This window comes from Oncorhynchus keta, chromosome 10 (genome assembly GCF_023373465.1).
Source record: "Oncorhynchus keta strain PuntledgeMale-10-30-2019 chromosome 10, Oket_V2, whole genome shotgun sequence".
NCBI classification, from domain to species: domain Eukaryota; kingdom Metazoa; phylum Chordata; class Actinopteri; order Salmoniformes; family Salmonidae; genus Oncorhynchus; species Oncorhynchus keta.
The window spans coordinates 68,143,951-68,170,133 of NC_068430.1; the positions used below are offsets into that span (position 1 = coordinate 68,143,951).

The 26,183-nt window shown below is 45.6% G+C and overlaps 1 protein-coding gene across 1 annotated transcript in view; it reads right to left on the bottom strand.

Moving 5' to 3' along the window:
* The window catches only part of LOC118389304 (growth factor receptor-bound protein 2-like), a 36,239-nt gene extending 10,056 nt beyond the window's left edge, over positions 1-26,183 (bottom strand). The window contains exons 1-2 of the mRNA XM_035779222.2: positions 25,759-26,183; positions 2,777-2,874 (exon numbers count right to left, since the gene is read on the bottom strand). Coding sequence (XP_035635115.1) covers positions 2,777-2,874; positions 25,759-25,836 — 176 coding nt within the window. The 5' untranslated portion in view covers positions 25,837-26,183. The remainder of the gene's footprint in view (positions 1-2,776; positions 2,875-25,758) is intronic.

Below are 26,183 nucleotides of genomic sequence, written 5' to 3' on the forward strand. Positions count from 1 at the left end.
CACTTTTACTTTCTTCTCCAACACTTTTCTTTTGCATTATTTAAACCAAATTGAACATGTTTCATTATTTACTTGAGGCGAAATGGATTTTTATTGATGTATTATATTGAATTAAAATAAGTGTTAATTCAGTATTGTTGTAATTGTCATTATTACAAATAAAATAAAAAGCATTAAAAAACGTCCGATTAATCGGTATCAGCTTTTTTGGTCCTCCAATAATCGGTATCGGCGTTGAAAAATCATAATCGATCAACCTCTAGTACACACACATTGACCTGTCAGGTAGCACTAGCATCTCTGGGCCATAGGTTTCAACCCACAAGCCTTTAGCATTTAGCAATGCTATTCTTTGTGCCTGGTGTTCACACACAAACAGGCTTAGAGATGACAGAACTCCAACCCCCTCATCCACAGTGCTCTGATCTCCCCGAGGTAACACCCTGAGGTAACAGTAACCCTGTGTGTAGAGAGATACTGTGGATATCCTCCTATTATCCCGGTGCTTCCTGCTTTGTGGTGGGGGAGTGCTGCTCTTTGATGAGGTAACACTGACATCCACGGCTACCAGGCTTCCATAAGGGAGTCAAAGCCCTTTACACACTATCGAGCCAAACCAAACCATGCTGTGGTGACTTGGCTTTCTTCTCCTCACATGATCCTTTCCAGAATGGTAACAGCAACCATGGTGGATGTAACCAGGCCAAGGCCAGCCCTATAGTGAAGTGAGTACTGTTTTTTCATATCCAGCCCCACCATCTGCCTGCCTGCTATCCTGGACCCTCCTCCACCACCAGCTGCTCCTCCATAGAGCAGGTGATTCCCTCCCTCCTGTATTTAGGCCCAGCTGACCAATCAGTCATAGGGTCCTTAAGGCTAATGGACAGTCTCTTCCTGACTGCTATAATAGGGCCCTCTGTATCTGATTGGTTGCGGTGTGAGAGCCCTCTCAGCCCTGAGAGCAGGTGGCGGTGGTGGGGAAGGCGTTCTCACACAGCTGACGACTACACAGGACAAAGCCCCTCTTTGCTACTGTGTGCGTCTGTAGAATATAAAGTACAATCCATCTCTATTTAGTGGCTACCTCAGAAAAATACCCATTTAGTAACCCTGAAGTTTATGTAGAAAGGGCTTCTATAGGACAGTTACAGTACACTCCATCTCCTATCTGACAGTTACACAAAAGCCCTGTTGCTCGGCTGAAGTCATATTCTTTACTAAATATAGCATGTTGCCTAGAAGGCCAGCATTCCGGAGTCACCTCTTCACTGTGGACGTTGAGACTGGTGTTTTGCGGGTACAATTTAATGAAGCTGCCAGTTGAGGACTTGTGAGGAGTCTGTTTCTCAAACTAGACACTAATGTACTTGTCCCTTTGCTCAGGTGTGCACCGGGGCCTCCCACTCCTCTTTCTATTCTGGTTAGGGCCAGTTTGCGCTGTTTTGTGAAGGGAGTAGTACACAGCGTTGTACAAGATCTTCAGTTCCTTGGTAATTTCTCGCATGGAATAGCCTTAATTTCTCAGAACAAGACTGACGAGTTTCAGAAGAAAGTTCTTTGTTTCTGGCCATTTTGAGCCTGTAATCGAACCCACAAACGCTGATGCATAGTCACTTGAATTAACTCTACCTACATGTACATACTACCTCAACTAACCGGTTTCCCCGGACATGGGCTTTGTACTGTCACCCCCCTGTATATATTGTTGTTGTTTTTTTTACTGCTGCTCTTACTTTTATCTCTTATTCTTATCCATATTTTTTAAAACTGCACTGCCGGTTAGGGGCTCGTAAGTAAGCATTTCACTGTAAGGTTGGAAAAATTACTTGTGTCATGCACAAAGTAGATGCTCTAACCGACTTGCCAAAACTCTAGTTTGCAAACAAGAAATTTGTAGAGTGGTTGAAAAATGTGTTTTAATGACTCCAACCTAAGTGTATGTAAACTTCTGACTTCAACTGCATGTATATTCACACACACACAACAATTTCTAAAAACCTGTTTTTGCTTTTTCATTAAGGTGTACCGTGTGTTGATTGATAAGGGGGGAAAACATTTTTTTAATCCATTTTAGAATAAGGCTGTAACGTTACAAAATGTGGAAAAAGTCAAGGGGTCTGAATACTTTCCCAATGCACTGCATGTTAAGTAGATAGTATGTAGAAAGATCCACACAGGCTATATTGGGCCAGAGGGCGATTGTGGGGGAAAACCTAATAGGCCTGACGCAGCAGAAACAGACTCTGGAATCAGGACTGACGACGCCACATGATGAGGGATTCTGGGATGCCAAACCGACAACCCTGCGACCACATGGATCTCAGAGGCCTATAACCCACAAATGAGCTCTAAAAAGCCAGGTCACTTCCAGGCTAGCTTCCAGACCACAGCAACAGCATGATGAGACCTTTCTCCCCCTTATCTTCAGACCAGAGGAGCATTTATCCTAGCCACAGGAGTTAGCTAGACTTTGTTTCAAGTGTCTTCCGAATGGTTCTAAACATGGGAACTAGACAAGTAAATCTGTCTATGAAGTTACTTTCCCCCCCTGATATTTAGCACAAATAAATGCCCTTTGGAAAAAATAAGTTTCACAAACTAGTAGTGGAACCTTCCAACATTAGAACCTCACGTTTGATACCCCAATTTTGAGCTCCAGGTTAAACATGAGGTAATTTAGGGGAGGTGAACGCCGCCATTTTGGCTCTCCAGTTTCATGTGGACTTGTGGCAGGCTCATATAGGGCAACTGGTATCTAAGACTGGCTCATACATACGGGTGTCCCTTCATTTCTATGTAGTTTTTGGGGATGAAGCCTTCTTTCCCATTCAGCTCTGCCTTGTACCAGTTCTGGTCGCATTCTTCATTCAAAACCTGAAGACACAAAACAGAGGGACGAGAGTTTGGTCAAAGAGTCATAAATGGTTATAAGCAATAAGCATGGTAGTGACAAACGTAAGACCACAAGACTACATTATTTTTTTAAACTGACAGAGTGGGTACATGAAAGCCAACATAATGGTGTGGAAACCATTGTATGAGCTAACCACAAATATTATTTAAAGAAATATCATGCAGATCCTCTATATTCATGTACTGCTATGTACATACACTGAGTGTACAAAACATTAGGAACTGCTGATAGACTGACCAGGTGAATTCAGCTGAAAGCTATGATCCCTTATTGGTGTCACTTGTTAAATCCACTTCAAATCAGTATAAATGAAGGGGGAGAGACAGGTTAAATAAGGATTTTTAAGCCTTGAGACATGAATTGTGTAAGACAAAAGTGCCTTTCAACAGGGTATGGTAGTAGGTGCCAGGCGCACCGGGTTGCGTGTGTCAAGAACTGCAACGCTGCTGGGTTTTTCCACGCTCAAAGGTTTCCTGTGTGTATCAAAAATGGTCCACCACCCAAAGGACATCCAGCTAACTTGACAGAACTGTGGGAAGCATTGGAGTCAACCAGCATCACTGTGGAAGGGCTTTCAACGCCTTGTAGAGTCCACGCCCCAACGAATTGAGGCTGTTCTGGGGGCAAAATTGTTTTGCAACTCAATATTAGGAAGGTGTTCCTAATATATTGTACAGAGTATTCCCCCCATATGCTCCCAGACTCAGAGACGAAAAGCAAAACATTGCAATTCTAGGACAATACTGCTTAAAATACACCATGCATCCCATAACTGCCATGTACCGTACATATTTCCCCCCTAACCTCCCATACGTCCATTCACAAAGCCTAGCCAGGTGAAAAGACATTCCAGACAGACTGGCCCATCCCAGGCCCCATGAGACCTAGTCCAGGTCAGTCAACCTGACCGTGATCATCTGGAGGCTCCACAGTGGGACCTGACCAGACTGCCACCACGCCACCACTATACCAGACCCAGACCCCCTCCTGTCCCCACAGAGACACCATCTGTCACAACCACTCTGGCCCCGGATCCATCAGCATCAACGGCTGACACTAACACTCCGTAACCGGCCAAGAGAGCTCCCTGAGAGAGTTACATGGGTTTTTAGGGTTGGATGGAGGACGATTCCGGTTGATAGAACACACATTGGATTTTAGGTGTGGGTGGGAGTAGTATGAATCTTGGTGGAATTGCTCTTTCTGGATGAGTTTGTTTTGGAGTGAAAATTTGCTATTGTGTGTCTATAAAGGCAACTTCTACCTAGACAGACTAGTTCAAACACATGGCCTTACACCTCCACTCTTTATTACCCTGTCCCTGTCGGATGCCAAACCAACTCCGCTTCAGCATGGGACTGTATCGTCTCCCACAAGCAAGACCATCATACAATGATGTGACTGGGGAGTGGGGCCTTCAACGTCTCCCAAGGTGTCTCCACACTCTATGGTGGATGACCCAGTCATCTTAGTGGAGAGAAATGGCCAGGCTCAGTCTCTTAGCCTTCGCTGGTCTCAGTAAACACCCATTCATCTTAGCTTTCTCTCTCTGCCTCTGCCATGGGGCGATGGCGCCACTCTTACCAAGGCCACAAGTGAAATGGACTGCCACTGTAAACACAGAGGACAGGAAACAATGTGCACCAAGCAGGAAGAAACAGACATGGGTTATAGTTTAGGCTTCCTAATGTAAATAATAGTGGGTTGGAAATGTATAGGCAGTTGTGATGTCACATATGGGCCAATTTTAAAATGGAGCTAACTGTGCCAGTGATTCCTAGCATCATTCTGTAACCGTGGAATTGACCCACTGTTTACCAAAAATATTTGTTCCAAAAAATAACCAGTGTGGTACTAGCTGACCTCCTTTTCCTGTGGAGAGATATCTGAATACATGCTAAATCTGCCCCAATTTCTGTTCAATTGAATTCAAATCTCCCATTGGCAAAGACAGATAAGCAAGCATACAATGCACACACAGAAAGTGACAGATGAGGGGGTGGATACACTTATTTGTTCTGGGGGAGGCTGGTGTGTGTCTACTGTTGGCCTCTGACTGCTTCCCAATCTGCCAATCATACACAGCACCTCCTATAGCACGACCAGCGCAGTGTGTGTGTGGCCCATGCCTCTTTTGAACACTGGTCGGCTGTCCCTCTAAACTCTGCATGACCTCAGACTCCAAAACACAGTAATAACCACTCATGCAGGTTGAGAACGCAAGAGATAAACATACACAGAGAGAGAAAGAGAGGGGAGAGGAGAGGAGAGAGCGAGAGAGAGAGAGAGAAAGACAGTGTGACACACAGTTCCACCCTCCACCTCCAGACACACACATCCAGCTGCTCAGTACTGGTGACTCACCCAGTGCTCCGTCACAGCCCGTCTGTATCCTGGGGGCTGTGTTGGCCTGAGCAGGATTCTAAAGTGATAGCTACTGCTAGTGATGAAGAGAGGAGCGGTGCTGTAACCTTGTGAAGAGTCAGAGCCAATCCAGTATGACTGAATACTGCTCATACATGAATCTCTGAGGGAGAAGGAGAGGATGAGCTAACGTCTCTATGCCAGTGTAAGTGTGTGTGTGTACATCCATGTACGTGTGCCTGCCTGTGCACTCCTATGTCTGTGTGGAAATGTGCAACACTGTGTCTCTGTGTGTGTGTCTGTCAGTCTCTGTGTGTGTGTGTGTGTGTGTGTGTGTGTGTGTGTGTGTGTGTGTGTGTGTGTGTGTGTGTGTGTGTGTGTGAGCTGGAGGGAAGGAAATGAGGGAGATAATGACTCTCCTCTCCCTCCCATGAGCGAGGCAGGAGCTGGCTGCTGATAAAACTAATTACACCAATGCTAGGAAACAAGGAGCTAGTAGACAGACAGACAGACAGACAGACAGACAGACAGACAGACAGACAGGGACAGACAGATAGACAGACAGACAGACTCCAGACAGACCAGACAGACCCATGACAGACAGACAGGCAGACAGACAGACAGACAGACAGACAGACAGACAGACAGACAACAACAGACAGACAGACAGACAGACAGACAGACAACAGACAGGACAACAGACAGACAGACAGACAGACAGACAGACAGACAGACAGACAGACAGACAGACAGACAGACAGACAGACAGACACAGACAACACGGGGGGCGTGTTCTGTACGTGAGCGTGTGTGGTTTGGGGGCGATATGGGGGTCATAACAGAAGGGTACTGTGGACGTTCTCCACCTTGCTTGCTGACTAGTAAGAACTAGACAGCCCGTTCACATTAACCTTCCAACCCAACCAGAAGAGTAAGACGTAAGAGAGAGAGTTTCTCTAAAAACATATCTAATCCATGGTTTGGAAGGCAATACCTTTGTTATCCCATTGTTTTTCATTCCTATAAAAACTAAATAAAGGCAATGTGGCCATGCATTTGGCACTACAGCAAAGTGAATTTGAGCCAGGGATTTGTAAAAGCCCAACAAAGGCAAGCGCACTTCAAAGAAAGACACAAACAAAACAAACTAGTAAAACCCATCTGACACTGCAATGAAGACAGTGTCAGTCAGTCTTTCTTTTCTGGCTCCCATTAACAGTACATTTTGTTGAACAGTACATCGTTTCATCAGTGGCTGTCTAATTCAGTTTGTCCTTCCCATAACAGAGGCCGGTAATGTGTTTTAAAGCTGGAAAAACATACAAGTCTGTCGACTTCATGAAATGAGACCACACCACTCAGTGCTATAATACCATCTGCTAGTTTGATCGTATCAGGCCTAGGGACAGAAACAGAGGTAGCCTAGCTGTCACAATAGGCTGACTGGCCAGGGCAATGACATGCACACACATCTGTCTCTCCTAGCTCTTTCTTCCTGTCTCACACATTGATGCATTCTCTCTCTCTCCCTCTCCACATTTCTTGATACCTCTCTGTGTCCTGCTTCATCGCAGTCTCTCCCTTTTCTCTCTTTGTACTACACCCCCCTTCTGTTTCCACTTCTCTCTATTTTCTATACAGAAGCACAATGACACTGTGGTATGTATATGTCATCAGCAACCAGCGTGCTAACGGAGGGTGAAGCTGCAAGCACCTGCTTCCCATTCAGCATCCAGAACCATAGTGGCTGTAGTGAATGATATATCTCAGTATGGTAATCTCCTCGCAGAGTGTTTCTGGTCGTGGCTGAGGCACGGTCCTCTGGACCAATCTCGTTGCCTTGTTGTAAACCTCTGTAAGGGCGTTGATGCGGTTACATTTACAAGATCAGGCCCCAGAGTAATCTCCTTCACAGCTGCCACACACACCATCATGATCATCCCAAATCCTCATTCTACCATCTCCTAAACCAGACGTGATAGTCTTGTGATGGCCCCATTACTGCTGCAGCCGCCGTGCACTGAGGAACCAAGTGTTACAGTGTGTGTGTGAGTGTGTGTGTGTGAAGAACCACTGTGGTTTTTCAGGAGGAAGGACACCAGATAGGGCTGTGCATGACATGAGATGAAATTACCTGGGAGGAACACGCTTCACCATGGGAGTGGAACACGCCTGTCAATGGCTGTGTGTGGCAAAACCACATGCATGCATGTACGCACACTAACTAAAACGCAGAGACACACACACACACCTTGCATGCCTATCCACATCTAAATATAGGACGCCAATGCTACTGCACCATGTTCTCTCCTACTTTAAATAAAATATAAAGTTAATTCATTAAATAAGGTCCCATACAAGAGCATGATGGACGAGGAGTAGAAGGAAGAGAAGGATGGAGGAGAGGGAGGTGGAAGAGGGGGGAGAGGGAGGTGGAAGAGGAGGAAGAGGGAGGTGGAAGAGGAGGGAGGAAGAGGAGGGAGGTGGAAGAGGGGGAGAGGGAGGTGGAAGAGGGGGAGAGGGAGGTGGAAGAGGGAGGTGGAAGAGGAGGGAGAGAAAAGGGAGGTGGAAGAGGGGAGGTGGAAGAGGGGGAGAGGGAGGTGGAAGAGGTGGAAGAGGGGGAGAGTGAGGTGGAAGAGGTGGAAGAGGGGAGAGTGAGGTGGAAGAGAGAGGATAGGGAGGTGGAAGACGGGGGAGAGTGAGGTGGAAGAGGGGGAGAGTGAGGGGGAAGAGGGGGAGAGTGAGGGGGAGAGTGAGGTAGAAGAGAGAGGAGAGGGAGGTGGAAGAGGGAGGTGGAAGAGGGAGGGGGAGAGGGAGGTGGAAGAGGGAGGGGGAGAGGGAGGTGGAAGAGGGAGGTGGCTGAGGGAGGTGGCTGAGGGGAGGTGGCTGAGGGAGGTGGAAGAGGGGGAAGAGAGAGGATAGGGAGGTGGAAGAGGGAGGTGGAAGAGGGGAAGAGAGAGGATAGGGAGGTGGAAGAGAGGGGAGAGTGAGGGGGAAGAGGGGGAGAGAGTGAGGGGGGAGAGTGAGGTGGAAGAGAGGGAGAGGGAGGTGGAAGAGGGAGTTGGAAGAGGGGAGTTGGAAGTGAGGGAGATGGAAGTGAGGGAGGGGGAGTGGGAGGTCGAAGCGAGGGAGTTGGAAGAGAGGGAGATGGAAGAGAGGGAGAGAGAGATGGAGTGGAAAAGGGAGTTAGAAGAGGGAGATGGAAGTGAGGGAGGGGGAGGTCGAGAGGGAGTTGGAGAGGAGATGGAAGAGAGGGAGAGAGAGATGGAGGGAAGTGGAAAAGGGAGTTAGAAGAGAGGGAGTTGGAAGAGAGGGAGAGGGAGGGGAGGTGGAAAAAAGGGAGTTGGAAGAGAGGGAGGTGGAAGAGAGGGAGAGGGAGGTCGAAGAGGGGAGTTGGAATAGAGGGAGTTGGAAGAGAGGGAGAGGGAGGTGGAAGAGGAGTTGGAAGAGGGGAGTTGGAAGAGGGAGATGGAAGTGAGGGAGGGGAGTGGAGGTCGAGCGAGGGAGTTGGAGAGGGAGATGGAAGAGAGGGAGGGGAGGGGAGGTGGAAAAAGGGAGTTGGAAGAGAGGGAGGTGGAAGAGAGGGAGAGGGAGGTCGAAGAGAGGGAGTTGGAATAGAGGGAGTTGGAAGAGAGGGAGGGAGGTGGAAGAGGGAGGTGGAAGAGGGAGGTAGAAGAGAGAGAGAGGGAGGTGGAAGAGAAGGAGAGGGAGGTGGAAGAGAAGGAGAGGGAGGTGGAAGAGAAGGAGAGGGAGGTGGAAGAGAGGGAGGGGGAGGTGGAAAAAGGGAGTTGGAAGAGAGGGAGGTGGAAGAGAGGGAGAGGGAGGTCGAAGAGAGGAGTTGGAATAGAGGGAGTTGGAAGAGAGGGAGAGGGAAGAGGGAGGTGGAAGAGAGGGAGGTAGAAGAGAGAGTGGAAGAGAGGGAGGTGGAAGAGAGGGAGAGGGATTTGGAAGAGGGGGAGAGGGAGGTCGAAGAGAGGGAGGTGGAAGAGGGTGAGAGGGAGGTGGAAGAGGGAGGTGGAAGAGAGGGAGGTAGAAGAGAGGGAGGTAGAAGAGAGAGAGAGGGAGGTAGAAGAGAGAGAGAGGGAGGTAGAAGAGAGAGAGAGGGAGGTAGAAGAGAGAGAGAGGGAGGTAGAAGAGAGAGAGAGGGAGGTGGAAGAGAAGGAGAGGGAGTTGGAAGAGAAGGAGAGGGAGTTGGAAGAGAAGGAGAGGGAGTTGGAAGAGAGGGAGAGGGAGGTGGAAGAGAGGGAGGTAGAAGAGAGAGAGGGAGGTGGAAGAGAAGGAGAGGGAGGTGGAAGAGAAGGAGAGGGAGGTGGAAGAGAAGGAGAGGGAGGTGGAAGAGAAGGAGAGGGAGGTGGAAGAGAAGGAGAGGGAGGTGGAAGAGAAGGAGAGGGAGGTGGAAGAGAAGGAGAGGGATTTGGAAGAGGGGGAGAGGGAGGTCGAAGAGAGGGAGGTGGAAGAGGGTGAGAGGGAGGTGGAAGAGGGGGAAGAGAGAAGAGGTCGACCGATTAATCGGAATGGCCGATTAATTTGGGCCGAGTCCAAGTTTTCATAACAATCAGTAATCGGCAGATTTGGACACCGATTATGGCCGATAACGTTGCACTTCACGAGGAGACTGCATAGCAGGCTGTTTACCTGTTATGCGAGTGCAGCAAGGAGCCACATAAGGTGCTAGCTAGCATTAAACATATCTTATAAAAAACAAACATAATCACAAGTTAACTACACATGGTTGATGATATTACTAGTTGATCTAGCTTGTCCTGCATTGCATATAATCGATGCGGTGCCTGTTAATTTATCATTGAATCATAGCCTACTTCGCCAAAAGGGTGATTTAACCAGCGCATTCACGGAAAAAAAGCACTGTCGTTGCACCAATGTGTACCTAACCATAAACATCAACGCCTTTCATAAAATCAATACACAAGTATATATTTTTAAACCTGCATATTTAGTCAATATTGCCTGCTAACATGAATTTATTTCAACTAGGGAAATTGTGTCACTTCTCTTGCATTCTGTGCAACAGAGTCAGGGTATATGCAGCAGTTTGGGACGCCTGGCTCATTGCGAACTGTGAAGAATATTTCTTCCTAACAAAGACAGCCAACTTCGCCAAACGGGGGATGTTTTCACAAAAGCGCATTTGCGACAAAAGCATAATCGTTGCACGAATGTACCTAAGCATAAATATCAATGCCTTTCAGTATTCAGTATTGTTGTAATTGTCATTGTTACAAATAAACACGTTTTTTAACATTTAAATCGGCCGATTAATCGGCTTCGGCTTTTTTAGTCCTCCAATAATCGGTATCGAAAAATCATAATTGGTCGACCTCTAGAAGAGAGGGAGTTGGAAGAGAGGGAGAGGGGGGTGAAAGAGGGGTAGAGGGAGGTGGAAGAGGGGGAGAGGGAGATGGAAGAGGGGAGAGGGAAGAGAGGGAGATGAAAGAGAGGGAGAGATGAAAGAGGGGGAGATGGAAGAGGGGAGATGGAAGAGGGGAGATGGAAGAGGGGAGATGGAAGAGGGGGAGATGGAAGAGGGGAGATGGAAGAGGGGGAGATGGAAGAGGGAGATGGAAGAGGGGGAGATGGAGAGGAAGGGAGATGGAGAGGGAGATGGAAGAGAGGGAGATGGAAGAGAGGGAGATGGAAGAGGGGGAGATGGAAGAGGGGGAGAGGGAAGATGGAAGAGGGGGGCATTTTGCCAATGCAGAGTGTAGTCCAGAGAGGATTGGGAAGGAATCAAACTGCAGGATTATAACCAGGGGTGTGAATTCAATCAGGGAAACAACTCAGCAGACAACAGACTTGCTCTTAAACGTAAATCATATCCACAGGGGGTTCCTCTCCTCTATTCCTCTACACCTTCACACTTACTGCTTTCTAATTGCCCGCACTGGAAAAAATAAGAGAGACTTGTGTGTGGTGTTTGAGTGGGGGGAATGTGTGTGTATGTATATATGTGTTTCAGTGTATGTGTGTGTGTGTAAGCGTGTTCAGTATGCACAACCAGCCAGGGAACAAGGCATTCAGGGCGAATACTGGTTTCTGGTGCGTCATTAATATACATGAGATGGTAGAAGAGAGGGAAGGAGAGACATTTTTTTGCAAAATGAAAGAGAAAGAGAAAGAGAGAGAGAAAGAGAGAGAGAGAGAGAGAGAGAAAAAGAGAAAAAGAGAAAGAGAGAAAAAGAGAGAAAGAGAGAAAGAGAGAGAGAGAGACTTACACACAGAAGGTATGCTTATCTTTCTCCCTGAGGGAAAAACAGCCAATGTGTCCGTAGAGGCGCGTGGAGAAAGACGGGCGATACCTGACAGAAAGATCAGAATGTGTGTGTGTGTGCATGTTGGGAATCAGGGCAGACAAGAAAATTGATCAACTGCAGAGGGGAACGTGCAAAAGAAATACATTTATATCTACACTGAACAAAAATATAAAAAGCAACATGCAACAATTTCAAAGATTTTACTGAATTACAGTTCATATAAGGGAATCCGTCCATTTAAATAAATTAATTAGGCCCTAATCTATGGATTTCACAGGACTGGGAATACAGATATGCATCGGTTGGACACAGATACCTTTGAAAAAAGGTAGGGGCGTGGATCAGAAAAACAGACAGTATCTGGTAAACACCATTTGCCTCATGCAGCACGACACATCTCCTTCGCATATAGTTGTCCAGGCTGTCGATTGTGGCCTGTGTAATGGTGTCCTACTCCTCTTCAATGGCTTGTGAAGTTGCTGGATATTGGCAGGAACTGGAACCCGCTCTTGTACACGTCAATCCAGAGCATCCCGAACATGCTTAATGGGTGACATGTCTGGTGAGTATGCAGGCCATGGAAGAACTGGGATATTCTCAGCTTCCAGGAATTGTGTACAGACCCTTGCGAAATGGGGCCGTGCATTATCATGCTGAAACATCAGGTGATGGCGGCGGATGAATGGCACGACAATGGGCCTCAGGATCTCATCACGGTATCTCTATGCATTCAAATTGCCATCGATAAAATGCAGTTGTGTTTGTTGTCCGTAACTTTTGCCTGCCCATATCACAACCCCACTGCCACCATGGGGCACTCTGTTCACAAAGTTGACATCCGCAAACCGCTCGCTCACATGACGCCATCTGCCCGGCACAGCTGAAACAGGGATTAATTCGTGAAGAGCACACTTCTCCAGCGTGCCAGTGGCCATCGAATGTGAGCATTTGCCTATTGAAGTCGGTTACTACGCCAAACTGCAGTCAGGTCAAGACCCTGGTGAGGACGACGCACACACAGATGACCTTCCCTGAGAGAGCATGCAGATGAGCTTCCAATCGGTTTCTGCCAGTTTGTGCAGAAATACTTTGGTTGTGGAAACCCACAGTTTCAACAGCTGTCCGGGTGGCTGGTCTCATACAATCCCCCAGGTGAAGAAGCTGGATGTGGAGGTCCTGGGCTGGCGAAGGGTTAAATGTGGTTTGCAGTTGTGAGGCCAGTTGGACGTACTGTCAAATTCTCTAAAACAACGTTGGAGGCGGCGTATGGTAGAGAAATTAACATTCAATTCTGTGGCAACAGCTCTGATGGACATTCCTGTAGTCAGCATGCCAATTGCATGCTCCCCCAAAACTTGAGACAACTTGGCATTGTGTTGTGTGACAAAACTGCACATTTTAGAGTGGCCTTTTATTGTCCCCAAGGTGACCCATCATGCTGTTTAACAGGTTATTGATATGCCACACCGTATAATAGCATGGTGTACAAAGCAGTGGTGTGTGCCCCTACATCACGACACAATCCTCTAGTTGAAATGAATATTGCATTGCCAGTTGACACACATCCACGCCTTCACTTGGATAAAGTCAGTGGTAATCGAGGTTCATTACGCAACCGTATAGTTTTCTGGGATTTTGGATTGTGCCAAGAGCCTAGCCTGTAGCAGCTGGGGCCTTGCTTTCCTGGAGAGTTATGTGCTGCTGTGTCTCCCTCTGCCCCCTGTCCTGGTTCTGCCCGGTTGGCAACGGTCCCAGCCTCTGTTTTGGGGCTAATCCATGAGGTCTATTTATCCTATGTCGGTTGAGGGGATAAAGGGCGAGGAGCGACAGCTAAACCACTAATCCATCTACAGCACTGGGACACATTTAACGAGATCCCAGATTGGGGCTGTCTGGATTACAAAGAAAGAAAGAGTGAGAGAGTGTGAAAGAGCAGACCCATTAGGTTCTGACAAGCAGTCCCAACAAGCTCACTCAGACTAGAGAGGCTCAGTGTAGGGGACAGGCCTCTGAATCTAGTCTGCCCAGATGGCCCCTCTCAGACACTCTCCCCCCCTGGGAGGGCTTTCTATCTATGTCTGCAAACTGTCAACAACAGTAGAGTTTCAGGGTCAGCACAGAGACAGAGAGAGGGAGAGACCTTTTGTTTATTATCTATTTCACTTGCTTTGGCAATATAAACATGTGTTTCCCATGCCAATAAAGCCAATAACTTGAATTGAGAGAGAAAGCAGAATCAACAGGAGCTTTTAATGCATGAGAAAGCACACACTAGAGGTCGACCGATTAATCGGAATGGCCGATTTTTAAGACAAGGAGCCTGTTACGTGAATGCAGTAAGCCAAGGTAAGTTGCTAGCATTAAACTTATCTTATAAAAAACAATCAATCATAACCACTAGTTAACTACACATGGTTGATGATATTACTAGATATTATCTAGCGTGTCCTGCGTTGCATATAATCTGACTGAGCATACAAGCATACAAGTATCTAAGTATCTGACTGAGTGGTGGTAGGCAGAAGCAGGCATGTAAACATTAATTCAAACAGCACCTTTGTGCGTTTTGCCAGCAGCTCTTCATTGTGCGTCAAGCATTGCGCTGTTTATGACTTCATGCCTATCAACTCCCGAGATGAGGCTGGTGTAACCTAAGTGAAATGGCTAGCTAGTTAGCGCGCGCTAATAGCGTTTCTAACGTCACTCGCTCTGAACCTTCTAGTAGTTGTTCCCCTTGCTCTGCATGGGTAACGCTGCATCGAGGGTGGCTGTTCTCGTTGTGTTGCTGGTTCGAGCCCAGGGAGGAGCGAGGAGGGGGACGGAAGCTATACTGTTACACTTGCAATACTAAAGTGCCTATAAGAACATCCAATAGTCAAAGGTTAATGAAATACAAATGGTATAGAGGGAAATAGCCCTATAATTCCTATAATAACTACAATCTTAAACGTCTTACCTGGGAATATTGAAGACTCAAGTTAAAAGGAACCACCAGCTTTCATATGTTCTCATGTTCTGAGCAAGGAACTTAAACATTAGCTTTCTTACATAGCACATATTGCACTTTTACTTTCTTCTCCAACACTTTGTTTTTGCATTATTTAAACCCAATTGAACATGTTTCATTATTTACTTGAGGCTAAATTGATTTTATTGATGTATTATATTAAGTTAAAATAAGTGTTCATTCAGTATTGTTGTAATTGTCATTATTACAAATATATGTTTTTTTAAATCATCCGATTAATTGGTATCGGCTTTTTTGGTCCTCCAATAATCGGTATCGGAGTATGCTTCGGTGGTAGCACAGGAGCTCTGGCCGGGCTAGCTTCAAGCTAAGTGGGTGGAAACGCTAGCCAGGAGTAATCATCCGGGGTTGCGGTTAGCTAGATAGCTAGTTGTGAAGAATCCAGTTGAAAATGTTCCGTTTGCGGTAGGAATCCGGGGATAAAAAAATAATAGGTCCGTTATGCTCTGGTTAGAGTCGCGTTGTTCGAACTGGCGAGAGCTTTCCTAGCTAAAGGTTAGCTGATGACCGGTTAGCTGAAGACCGCTAGCAATGGTTTGCTGACTGATAGTTGGTAGCTAGCTGGTAGTTAGCTGGCTAGCTTCAGTTGAGGGGTTTCGGATCCAAAGTAGATATAAGTACTTTAGAAGAAAATAGCTACATTGGGTGAGGCGGGTTGCAGGAGAGTATTTAGAAGTAGAGGTTTAACAAAATGTTTTAAAAGATATGCGAAGAAAATATGTTTAAAAAAATATTTAAAAACGATATATACAAGGGACACGACACGACAAGACGTTCGACTGCTACACCATCTTGGATCAGCTAATCCCTTTACCCTGCTCTCTGCCCTGCTCCACTGACAGGTGTAGTGAGTGGTACTTAGGGGAGGAATGAGTCACTCTGGTGTACCTCTAATGCTAACTATGTCTCTCACCTCACAGGAGACTCACTTAGCGCTACTCTGGTGTACCTCTAATGCTAACTATGTCTCTCGCCTCACAGGAGACTCACTTAGAGCTAGCGTAAACAAGTTAGCGGGGTAATGCTAACTGACTCACCCCAGGTGACAGACGAGCAGATGCTACAGGGGTAACTGCAACTGATCCTATTTTGAGGAGAACTATTGAACTAGGTTATGCTTTACAAAGTGAGCGATGACCGGGAACACTGACGGTTTGACAGTCTGCGGTCTGTTCCGTCTTTCGGTACTTGGGTGTGTTTGTGTGTGCTGTGGTTGCAGTCACATTTCTTTACACGGAGGGATGGAGCATGAATTTGCACGTCCAATAAAATGTGCTAACGATGAGTGCAAATCCATGTAGCCTATTGTCTTCTTTTAGTGGAAGTGATTTACAAAAGTAAACATTCTAGCAATATGCTGGCTACTGTTGATAGTCTGCAAAAAGAAAGCTACAAAACACGTAGCATTAGTCTTGGCTAGCCTACTGTAGCCATGTCGATATGTCTTTTGGACTCTTAAAGAGGCAGCATCCTATTTTCAAATCTCAAAAAGACATAATTTAGAAACAAAACTGTATACAATTAATACAATGCAATTCTGAAGAATAGTGTAATGACTTACATAGCCAAATTATATTACACAGCTTTTTAAAACATTCAATAACCAAATGTAGCCTCTTAATAGCTGATTTTAGAGAAAGCATGCCAACCTATAGGCCCTGCATGACCCCAGTTCATTTAAAGGGATACTCCTGGGTTTTGGCAATGAAGGAAGTTGGTGTTAGTTTTTGCAAGCTAATGCTAGGTCTCTACTAGCATGCTAGCAGTTACCATAGTCTTCCAGCCATTGTGTAAATGTTAGTTAACAATTGCACTAATGCTAGTCAGCAACTTCTTTCAAACAGTCATTGCCAAAATATTGAATTATCCCTTTAAGAACTACACCACGTCCAGGCCAGTAGAAGTTCTGTTCATGCCAATAGATTTTTACCAGCGTCCAACGTTAACTGGATGATTTTTACCAGTGAGAAAAAAAGCTAGCGTTGGACCCTGGCGTGTTTCATAAACAGCCACGGAGTGGTGGCGCATAGGCTATTTACTGTGCTTTGATTGACGAACAGCAAGCTTAACTCGTCTATAAAAGGTGTGGAACTGACTGAATAAAGTCAATCTCATACAACGTAGTTACTGTATATGTCCATGGTGTCGCATCGGCACAACTAAACTACAGATCTCATTTGTATTTCCGATTTGAAGTCCTTTAGAACTGGCCAGACTGATTTTAAAGTGAGTGACTAGTCAGTAGTCTACCAAATCGCATCACTAAGACAGCAGTTAATTTGACTCTATAATTTGCATACGGGTAGGCTTTGAATTGTTTTAAAAGCTAATTATACTTATTTTCAGAGATATTGATATACTGTAGGTCTACTGGTTTAATCAACATTTTGACAATGGTGCTTTCTGTATGGCAAAGCCCATGTTTAACACCTGCGTCATTCTTCAATCATACCTGAAGCCTGTGGAAGTCAGACTCTTACAGGCGGACTACACCGCTCGCGTCGCAAAATACATTTAGAAATCTATGTTATTCAATTATTGCACCCACACTGCTCGCGAGCGCCAACGAGCATCTGCGTTGCCAAGGGCTAAAATGAAGTCAGTTCTATTTCTGATGCAGATCGCACTGCAAGTCCTGCCTCTCCCATCTCTTCATTGGTTTATAGAAGCAGGTATCCACGTGCCATCTCCTCATTGGTTATACCCATGTGGGTGACTGAAAGACGAACGAAGTCAGTGGCAGTAAATGCACGTAATTTATGAAAGTTGCCAATTGCAATATAAAGTCAAGAGAAGAAAAGGCCTGGAAGGAGGAGAGATAACTAGAAACGAGTTGGTTGACCGTTTTATGTGTGGATTAATTGGCGGAGTAGAGGACTTTCAGGTAAAATAACAACTCAATGTTTATATCCCAGGACAAATTAGCTAGCAACAGCAAGCTAGCTAAAAAGGACAAATTAGCTAGCTAAATTGCCATAAATGTTTAATGCTTTCGACCTGTCCCCAAATTAATATAATTGATTCAGAGTTTGTTTTGATATTTTAACCTGCGTGTCATGATTGCGTTTGGTGTGGGGGGACAAAATACATTTATGCATGATGGCGCACGCGAGCAGCCGGTTTGGGTTCCGTGTTACAGGTTTTTTAAGGCCCAGTGCAGTCAGAATTAAGTTGTTCCTGTGTTTATATCATGTTGCACAACAGCTGATGAAACCAGCAATGTAAAAGTGTGAACATTTTTGATCAGTGTTATATCCTGATTGTATTTTCAGCCAGAAAATATCTAGTATTAGAATGTACCAAAATAGAGCTTGTTCAGCAAAAATGTCTTAACCCGAGCCTGGCTGGCTACTTTTCCGATTTGGCTGGCTACTCCATGTGCTTGTGGAAAACAATGTATGCTGTTTAGTGTGAAGGAGCGCAGGGATAACTTAGGGGTGGAATGAGTCACTCTGATCGGGAAGGTGAGCCCTGTATGTTGGGGCTGGTGCCTGCCTAGCATGTCAGCACTCTAATGCCAATTGACTTACCCACGGTGATGGGAGGCCAGCTGGAGATGAGTCAGCATGAGGCAACAGAGGGTGTACATAGTCCATCATCTTTTTGTCCCAACAAGGCAACAAACCTAACCAACTGAGCTAATTGATCAGTTCAGTGATTGAATTTAACACGGCTGGTCTTCCAGGTCAGTTCAATCAAAAACATGGCATGCAAGGACTAGGGTTGAGAGTCCTGTACTGTATGTTGGCACACAACGACTAGTGTTGAGAGTCCTGTACTGTATGTTGGTACTCAAGGACTAGAGTTACAGCAGAGAGGAAGGCTTATTCCCAATACCTCCCCTTAGCCCTCCCCCTCGTTTTAGAGGGTCGCTCGGTGGAGGAGTGGCACTCAAATGGAGCAACTAGTGGTAGGGAGAGGTAAATTAGGCCTAGGGAATGGGACATCACTCCATCAGTTGCGCACATCAGAAAACTGACAACGGATATCACTCAATTCATTGGCGACGAGCCTTGTGTTTTTCACAATGCCTGTACTGGTGGCAGTAATAGCTTTCCTTATATTTCTCGTGCAACAAATATGTACTTACCATATGAGCAACAAATGAGAACAGCAGAAAAACAATATGCCCGTAATATACCCATCCTCTGGTTGTGGTTCAAAGTGGAGGAGTACTGAAGCTGGACTTTCATTCCATAGCAGTTTAACAGTCGCATTTCCTTCACTCAGTCAGTACCAGTGGAAGTACTGTTCTGAAGTCATCAAACCGGCACTAGGCTACAGTCATAGATAGACGCTCCGCTCCGTGTGGCAGATATCTAGGCTAGTCAATGGAATTAAAATGACAAAACTAAAAGTTAAATGAGAAAGACAGGATACAACACCAAGAGCCAACAGGTAGGCTGCCACTTAATACTCTGAATGTAGTTGTTATTTGCTATAGAAAGGAATGGAAAGCACACAGCTAAAGTTATGAAGTCTCAATTAGCCTAGCTAACGTTAGCTAGCAAGCTAAGCTAGTTTCCCTCAGTTGATGCAGTCAAGACAGATACTATGTAATCAGATGAGTTGAATAACGAGCAAAAAGCCTACCACTGCAAGTCAACATGGTTGCCTTCTCTCTCCCCCGGTTACTCTCAGACACACACCACAAGGCCACATGACATAAAATTGAAGTCAGAAGTTTACATACACCTTAGCCAATAGATTTAAACTCAGTTTTCACAATTCCTGATATTTAATATATATATATATTTAAAATATAATATTCATGCTCATCATGTTGATGGAATTGTGTTCCATCGCGACGACCAAATTACAGGATGGGAGAGAGGAGATGGCTTCATTTATCTCCCTATCACACACACACACGCGCGCACACACACACGGTTCCTGAAACAATTATGCTTTTCTTGGAGTTGAAGCAAACCAGTAAATAATCCTGCAGTGAGAATTTAGCCTGTTCCCTCCAGTCCCCTGAACTATATAAATAGTGAGAATTTAGCCTGTTCCCTCCAGTCCTCTGAACTATATAAATAGTGAGAATTTAGCCTGTTCCCTCCAGTCCCCTGAACTATATAAATAGTGAGAATTTAGCCTGTTCCCTCCAGTCCCCTGAACTATATAAATAAAGTGAGAATGGCTCTATTGACATCACAGTAAAAACAAATGAGGTGTGAGAAGGCAACTTGCACAGCTGAAATGGAACCCTATTTTCCTATAGAGCGCACTACTTTTGATTGGGCCCATAAGACTCTGGTCAAAAGTAGTGCACTATATAGGGAATAGGGAGCCATTTCTGGGTGTTGCGATAAAAAACCCAAAGCTTAGAGAGGGAGGGAAAACAAAGCTTCTAGTTAGGAAGCCATCTGTATTGAGCTAACAGGCCAGGGTATTGTATTCTATGGTCTGTCCACGTGGGAGAAGGCAGGTTTAGGTTTAATCAATGGTTAAAGCATTTGACTGGGCTTAGAGATGGATCTTTGAAACAGCACTGGAGAGAGGGTGAGAGGCTGTGTGTGGTGTGAGAGAGAGGTGTGGGAGAGGATTGTTTCCGAGGCATTAGACAGAGCGGTGTTAGGATCGCAGCTTTGATGAAAAACAATGTTGAACAGCCCAAGCTAGTCCCACTGCGGATTAGTTTAGTGTGTGTGTGTCTGTGTGCATGTGTTCTCTACACTGTTTCGGTGTGCTTTACACTGTTTCGTGTGTGTGTGTGCGTGTATGTGTGCGTATCTACTTGCATTCCCCCTAGGCCAAGGGCGGGGCAGCAGGTAGCCTAGTGGTTAGATTCGTTGGGCCAATAACCGAAAGGTTGCTAGATCGAATCCCTGAGCTGTCATTCATTCTGCCCCTGAACGAGGCAGTTAACCCACAGTTCCTAGGCCGTCATTGTAAATAAGAATGTATTCTTAACTGACTTGCCTAATTAAATACAAAAATAAACAAATATGGTTGTGAAGCTGAGAGTCAAGAACAGCATTAGATGTGACAGGAAACCATGTTTTGCTTTTCACACTGTCGGGCCCATGATCACACTCTTAGCTAAAGAGCAGTAGGGAGTGTGTTGTAGTGAGCCTCAACTACTGTAGCCCTGGACAGAATTACGACTGGGTGAAGTCAACCTGTGCAAAATGAAACTATCTGGCAAGTCGTGAGGCCTGGAACGTTCTGAACACACCTGAGAAGATAGACACTCTTTTCTCTTCTCCTGAAAGTTTAAAATCCCTCTCAGGGCATTCCCAACAGAAATGGAGCAAACTCGGCATCTACCCATCCCAAACCACGCAGGTGGACAAACAGGAAAACAAGAAAGCAAGGCTCCAGGATGGCTTCAAAGCGAAGGTCCCTGAACACAGGGGTAATAAGAGCAGCCTTTGGCCTTACGACTGGGTCAGACAGTAGCAGTAAACTTTTCAAAGCTACAGTGTGACAACTTGGGTGTGTGTGTCTCTCTCTCTGTGCATGTGTGCACTGCCAGCCCTCCAGTCAGGCAATCTCATACTGTAATTAGGTCAGATTCACTTCCAAGGGTAATAAGCATCATCCATGCTGCAGTAGCCGCAGGGGGGCAAAAATGTGTTGAACACCCTGCCATTGTACTGAGGGGAGTGCACGATTTGTTAGAACATCCTAACTTAGCCTTGGGGGAGTGCACGATTTGTTAGAACATCCTAACTTAGCCTTGGGGGAGTGCACGATTTGTTAGAACATCCTAACTTAGCCTTGGGGGAGTGCACGATTTGTTAGAACACCCGGACATTAGTTCACAAACCTAACCTGAGGGTTTAATTCTTGAAAATACCCTTGTTCTCCCAATTTAGATCCGGTGTTTGGGTTGTTAAAGTTGTGTCTATCGCGTAGTAAGGCAACACAAAGGTTTATAAACACTATTCTACCTCTCCTTCTGCCATCCCACTCTCTCTTTCTTCGTCATGCTTTGTTTTCCTGCCCTGTAATTGATAAGTCAATATACTGTAACTCTGTACACGGTGACGGGAGGTGACGAGAGAGAAGCCCGGCACAGGATTGTGGGTTTACTTTAGGCCTGTTCTCCCTCGGTCTTCTTTAGCACCTCTAGCAGGTCACAAGCTGTGACATGGGACCTGCTAGTTTGTTTGTTTAGATTACTCTCGTTCCCTCTCCATCGCCCTTGTCTTGACGCTCATCTGCATCGAGTGGTGATTTCACCTTGTAATGGGAGAGTTGATACACTGTACATTTGCCCCTGTCAAAGGAGTCAGTGTCACCCACACATGCAGGTGCACACGCAAGCATACACACTCATAAATAGACACAAAGAATGGCTATGGTCAAATGGCAGAAGAACCTATCATGCATATGACATAAGTGACCCATAGGACGCAGCTTCTGGTGTATAAGCTCCTAAGAAACCTAGCAGGTTAGCATCCGCCATGGGAATGAGTTCAGTTCACTAGATAGCGTTGGCAGACGCTGTCTGTCCTTCACTGTACATTCACAGTACATCCCGTTTTAGACTCCCGCTGCCTCTGGCATTCTGGGAGAGCGGAGTGGAGTGCTTTCTTTCTCTCCCTCGCTCTCTCTCGGTTTATCCTTCTGTGCCTGACTGCCAGCTCGGAACACAGACTTCTGGTGTCCGTGGGTTGGCACCAAAAAGTCAAAGAGCCACAGTGTGACCTTGCAGGCCTGAGATCTGTGCTGTAGAGCCTTAGCCAAATGGCGTTGACAATGGCCACAGGATTTGGCTATACAGCAAAAACTAATCTGGGACCAGGCTACGGTGCTGCTACTTCCCTAAAAACTATTTAGCCAGACACTTGAGACCAAAGCTGTTTGTTGTTTCCTTCTTCTCCTTTGTTTGACCAGAGTGATGCTCCATTCTCTTTGGGCTTCTCCGTCAGACACGGAGGCCATGGCCAGGTTCCTGTCTCAGATGGTTTTTCTTTCCACTCCTTGCAGTCTAAATTTAGACCTGATGCTGCCCGGCTTTTGTGCTGCGGCCTCAGTTGACAGAAAAAAGAAAGAAAGAGAGAAATAGAGAACGCGAGAGAGAAAGAGAGATTGCGTGCATCAGAGCCATCGAATGTCTATCCAACAAAAAAACTTCCCCAAATAAAAATGGAGGTCTCCTCTCCTGCCCTTCAAAATGCGAAAAAAACGAGATGTCTTGATGTCGAGTAACACAAAAAAACAAGACAAGACTTCTGTTCAGTAAGCGTTATTTATTTGACATGATTCTCTTCCTGACAACTCAATACCAGAGAATAAACTCCTCCACCCTTTGTAAAGTGAGGGATGGGGGAGTTACCCTACATATTCAGAGGAAATAATCTCTCATCTTCACAAATTTCTAAAAATATCCATGAGGACTTAATGTCCCCTGTATTGTAAGGGGATCTCAAGAACGGTGCTAAATCGATCATGGACATGGCACGTCACGCATTGGCTGTATTCTAATTCTCAGCAATTCACCAAGACAGTAGGCTTATTCCATAAGAGCTCAGTTCATCAAGAGAGTAGACCTACTTCATAAGAGCCACTTGACTAAATACCCTGTAATAGTACATGCTGGAACAGTACTGGAGCTAAAAACCCAGTGCCAGGCCAGAAGCTTTGAAGTGTGTGGTTAAGAAGAGGCCGCCCATGGGCCCCGAGAACAGTGCCAAAGAGCCCCATCCTCCCTCCATGGTCAGAATTCAATTAGGAAAGGAGGGATAGGATCACTGCCGACGTTCCTGAATCCCCTCCAGATTCTCCCTCTCTCCTTGCCTCCCTCTCTGAACTCAGAAGAGCCAAGACTGCATCAGCAGAGCAGTCCCAGGAAGTTGCAAGAACGGAACTCAACTCAACAGAACCCTTTCGCAACTCCGGGCGGAGTTCATGCATGCTGCGCTACGCAGAAAGAACCGAGCAGGGGGAAGGAAAAAAAAAATAGCCTCGGGTGTAGTAGTGTTTTTACCGGCAAGCTGTTGCCACACACCACACTCTTGGACGATTAATATTTATTATGTGGTGCCCGCCGAGCGAGCGAAGCCTAAAGCCCAGGGGGATGGGGTAAGCTGCCTGGCATACTCCCCCATCCCCTTCTACAGCGCTGTGATAAAGAATGTTCGCTCTCCATTGAGCTTCATTTCTGTGAACAAATCAGCTAACACGAGAAAGAAATCTATTGACTTGGCTGTTAGAATATAGCCTGCTTCCAGATTGGTTTGTGCTGTCTTGCCAAATGCTATGGTCATTGTTGAGCCGGCTAAAAGCTTGTGGCTAATACAGGAGGGAGGGACATCCATTGGTTTGGATGGCAGAATGTACTATACGGATAGTAAAAGTTACTTAGACTAGTGTATACTGTACGCAGTATAGCCTGCACTCACATGCCTCCTATCACTGATCGGCAATCACACCAATCGTCCTTCAGATATTCCTCTTGGACAATTACCGACTTGTTAAGTCAGTAGGCAACAAATGGACTGATAACTTTGTTCACCGTTTCAACCATGTTCACCGTTTTCACAGCTCGCGGCCCGATTTCTCTTAAATAATAATAATAATAATAATAATATATGCCATTTAGCAGACGCTTTTATCCAAAGCGACTTACAGTCATGTGTGCATACATTCTACGTATGGATGGTCCCGGGAATCAAACCCACTACCCTGGCGTTACAAGCGCCATGCTCTACCAACTGAGCTACAGAAGGACCATTAAAGCCACATGATCAGATATGTTCCTGTCTCTAGTGTGAACATCTACAACTGATGTTTCTCTTGAGGAGATATGAATGCGTATTCCTGTCCTGGTTCGCCAGATCTGTTTCTGCCTCTGAACGCGGCGTTGCCGGGGTACATTGCCGGAGTAGAGGAGAACAGGGGAGGGAGGGTGAGCCAAGACCAGGGCCAGACCGTTCTCAAAACACCAGTGGAGAGAGGGAGCTGGAAAAAAGACAAGACTGCACACAACCACAACCAGCCATTTACATCAGAGACACACACTTCACTCTCAATCTTCTCTTTACTGCTGTTTTTTTTTGCATATGGTTTTAACCCGAACTGACACCAGTATTATGATTGCAGTACAGACAGTCATGTGTCAGCGTGCAGTTATGCCGCAAAAAGTTCAGCTATAATAGAGCTTTTATAACCATTATAGCATGTCTTGAAGCAGAGCTGTTAAAGTACTGTTCTGACACTGAAATGAAGGAACTGTCATAATCTCAGCAAGGGAAGGGGTGTGGTTGTAAACATACTGCCAGCTCATCCTCTCTTTCACTCTCTCTCTCTGCTCTCTTTCCTTCTCCCTCTCCATTTCTGACTCTCTGAGTGAGGAAAAATGTATAGAAGCCAAGAATGATACTGGAGACTTCCTGTTTCAACATTATCACATAGCCTACTTAACCACAGAAGAAGTCCAATATTGCTGAACTACTGAGGATAAAGAAAGGATTTGATGGAAGAGCTTAAGCGTCGTTTTTAACCAACTATGGGTAGGGTTACTTACCATAGCATCCTGACTCCTCTTTTAGCATTTATTTGACTCTAAAAAATGATTGTCATATAGGCTACGAAGACTAATTTTGGGGTTGCTCATTCTGGTTCTCCACACAAAATGATGACCGCGTGTAATATGTGGCATACAATATAGGATGTTTGTTATAGGATGTGAGAAAGACAGAATCGTGTCCTGCCAAAGGTTATCAGTGCTATCCTTTTCCATATCTGTACGGAAACAATCGCTGAACTTTTCCTTGAAAACGTGACACCGATTACAATATGACTTGCCATTGACAAAGACATTAGCTGCGCCTCATTCAAATGTGTTGGAACCAAAGGACAACACCCCTACAACATTGTTTTATTTATATTATATTCCGTTCTATTACCTCTCCTTCTGTAGGCCTATCATAATAAATAGACCTTTGAAATGACAAGGTAATATCTCTTGGAAAATACTTTGTTATTGAATATCGACCAATTAAAGTCAATTAGGGAACTTACTGTTTACACGTTTTTAGATCATGTCCTTAAAACCAGTTAACTGTGCAGGAGTGTCTAATATGAAGACACAAAATGACCAACAACAAAAAAGGTAACAGGCTATATTACAAATCGTGTAATAACTAGGCCTTTAGTCAGTCAGGAACATGCTGTCCCTGACACATTTCTTAAGAATATAAACAGTGAAACAATTGGCTGCTTACCTTCAACGTCTCTCCACGTTTAAAACTCAACTCATCATCTGCAGTGGCTTTGAAATCGTATTTGGCAATGGCCTCCATGTTGAGGATTGTTGGAACACTTGTAATGCGGTGTTGAGGAACGCACAAGTACCCTTCTGAAGTCTTTCAATGGAGTTTATTCCTCCAAGGAATTATGAAAATTATTAACAATGTCAGAAAAAACCCCCAGAAAAGCTCCGGTCCCGTTTTCCCCCTGGTCTGACCAGTCACTCCGAGTAGCGCAAATACCCTCACTGCACGCCGCTACAAACCTGTGAATAAGAACGCAGATAGAGAACCTGAGACGATGTAGCAGTAAAGCAACATTAACCAACACCGAAAAACAACGCACTAATATGATAGCTTGTGATGTGATGCCGCGCCCACAGACAATACTAGCATTCTGA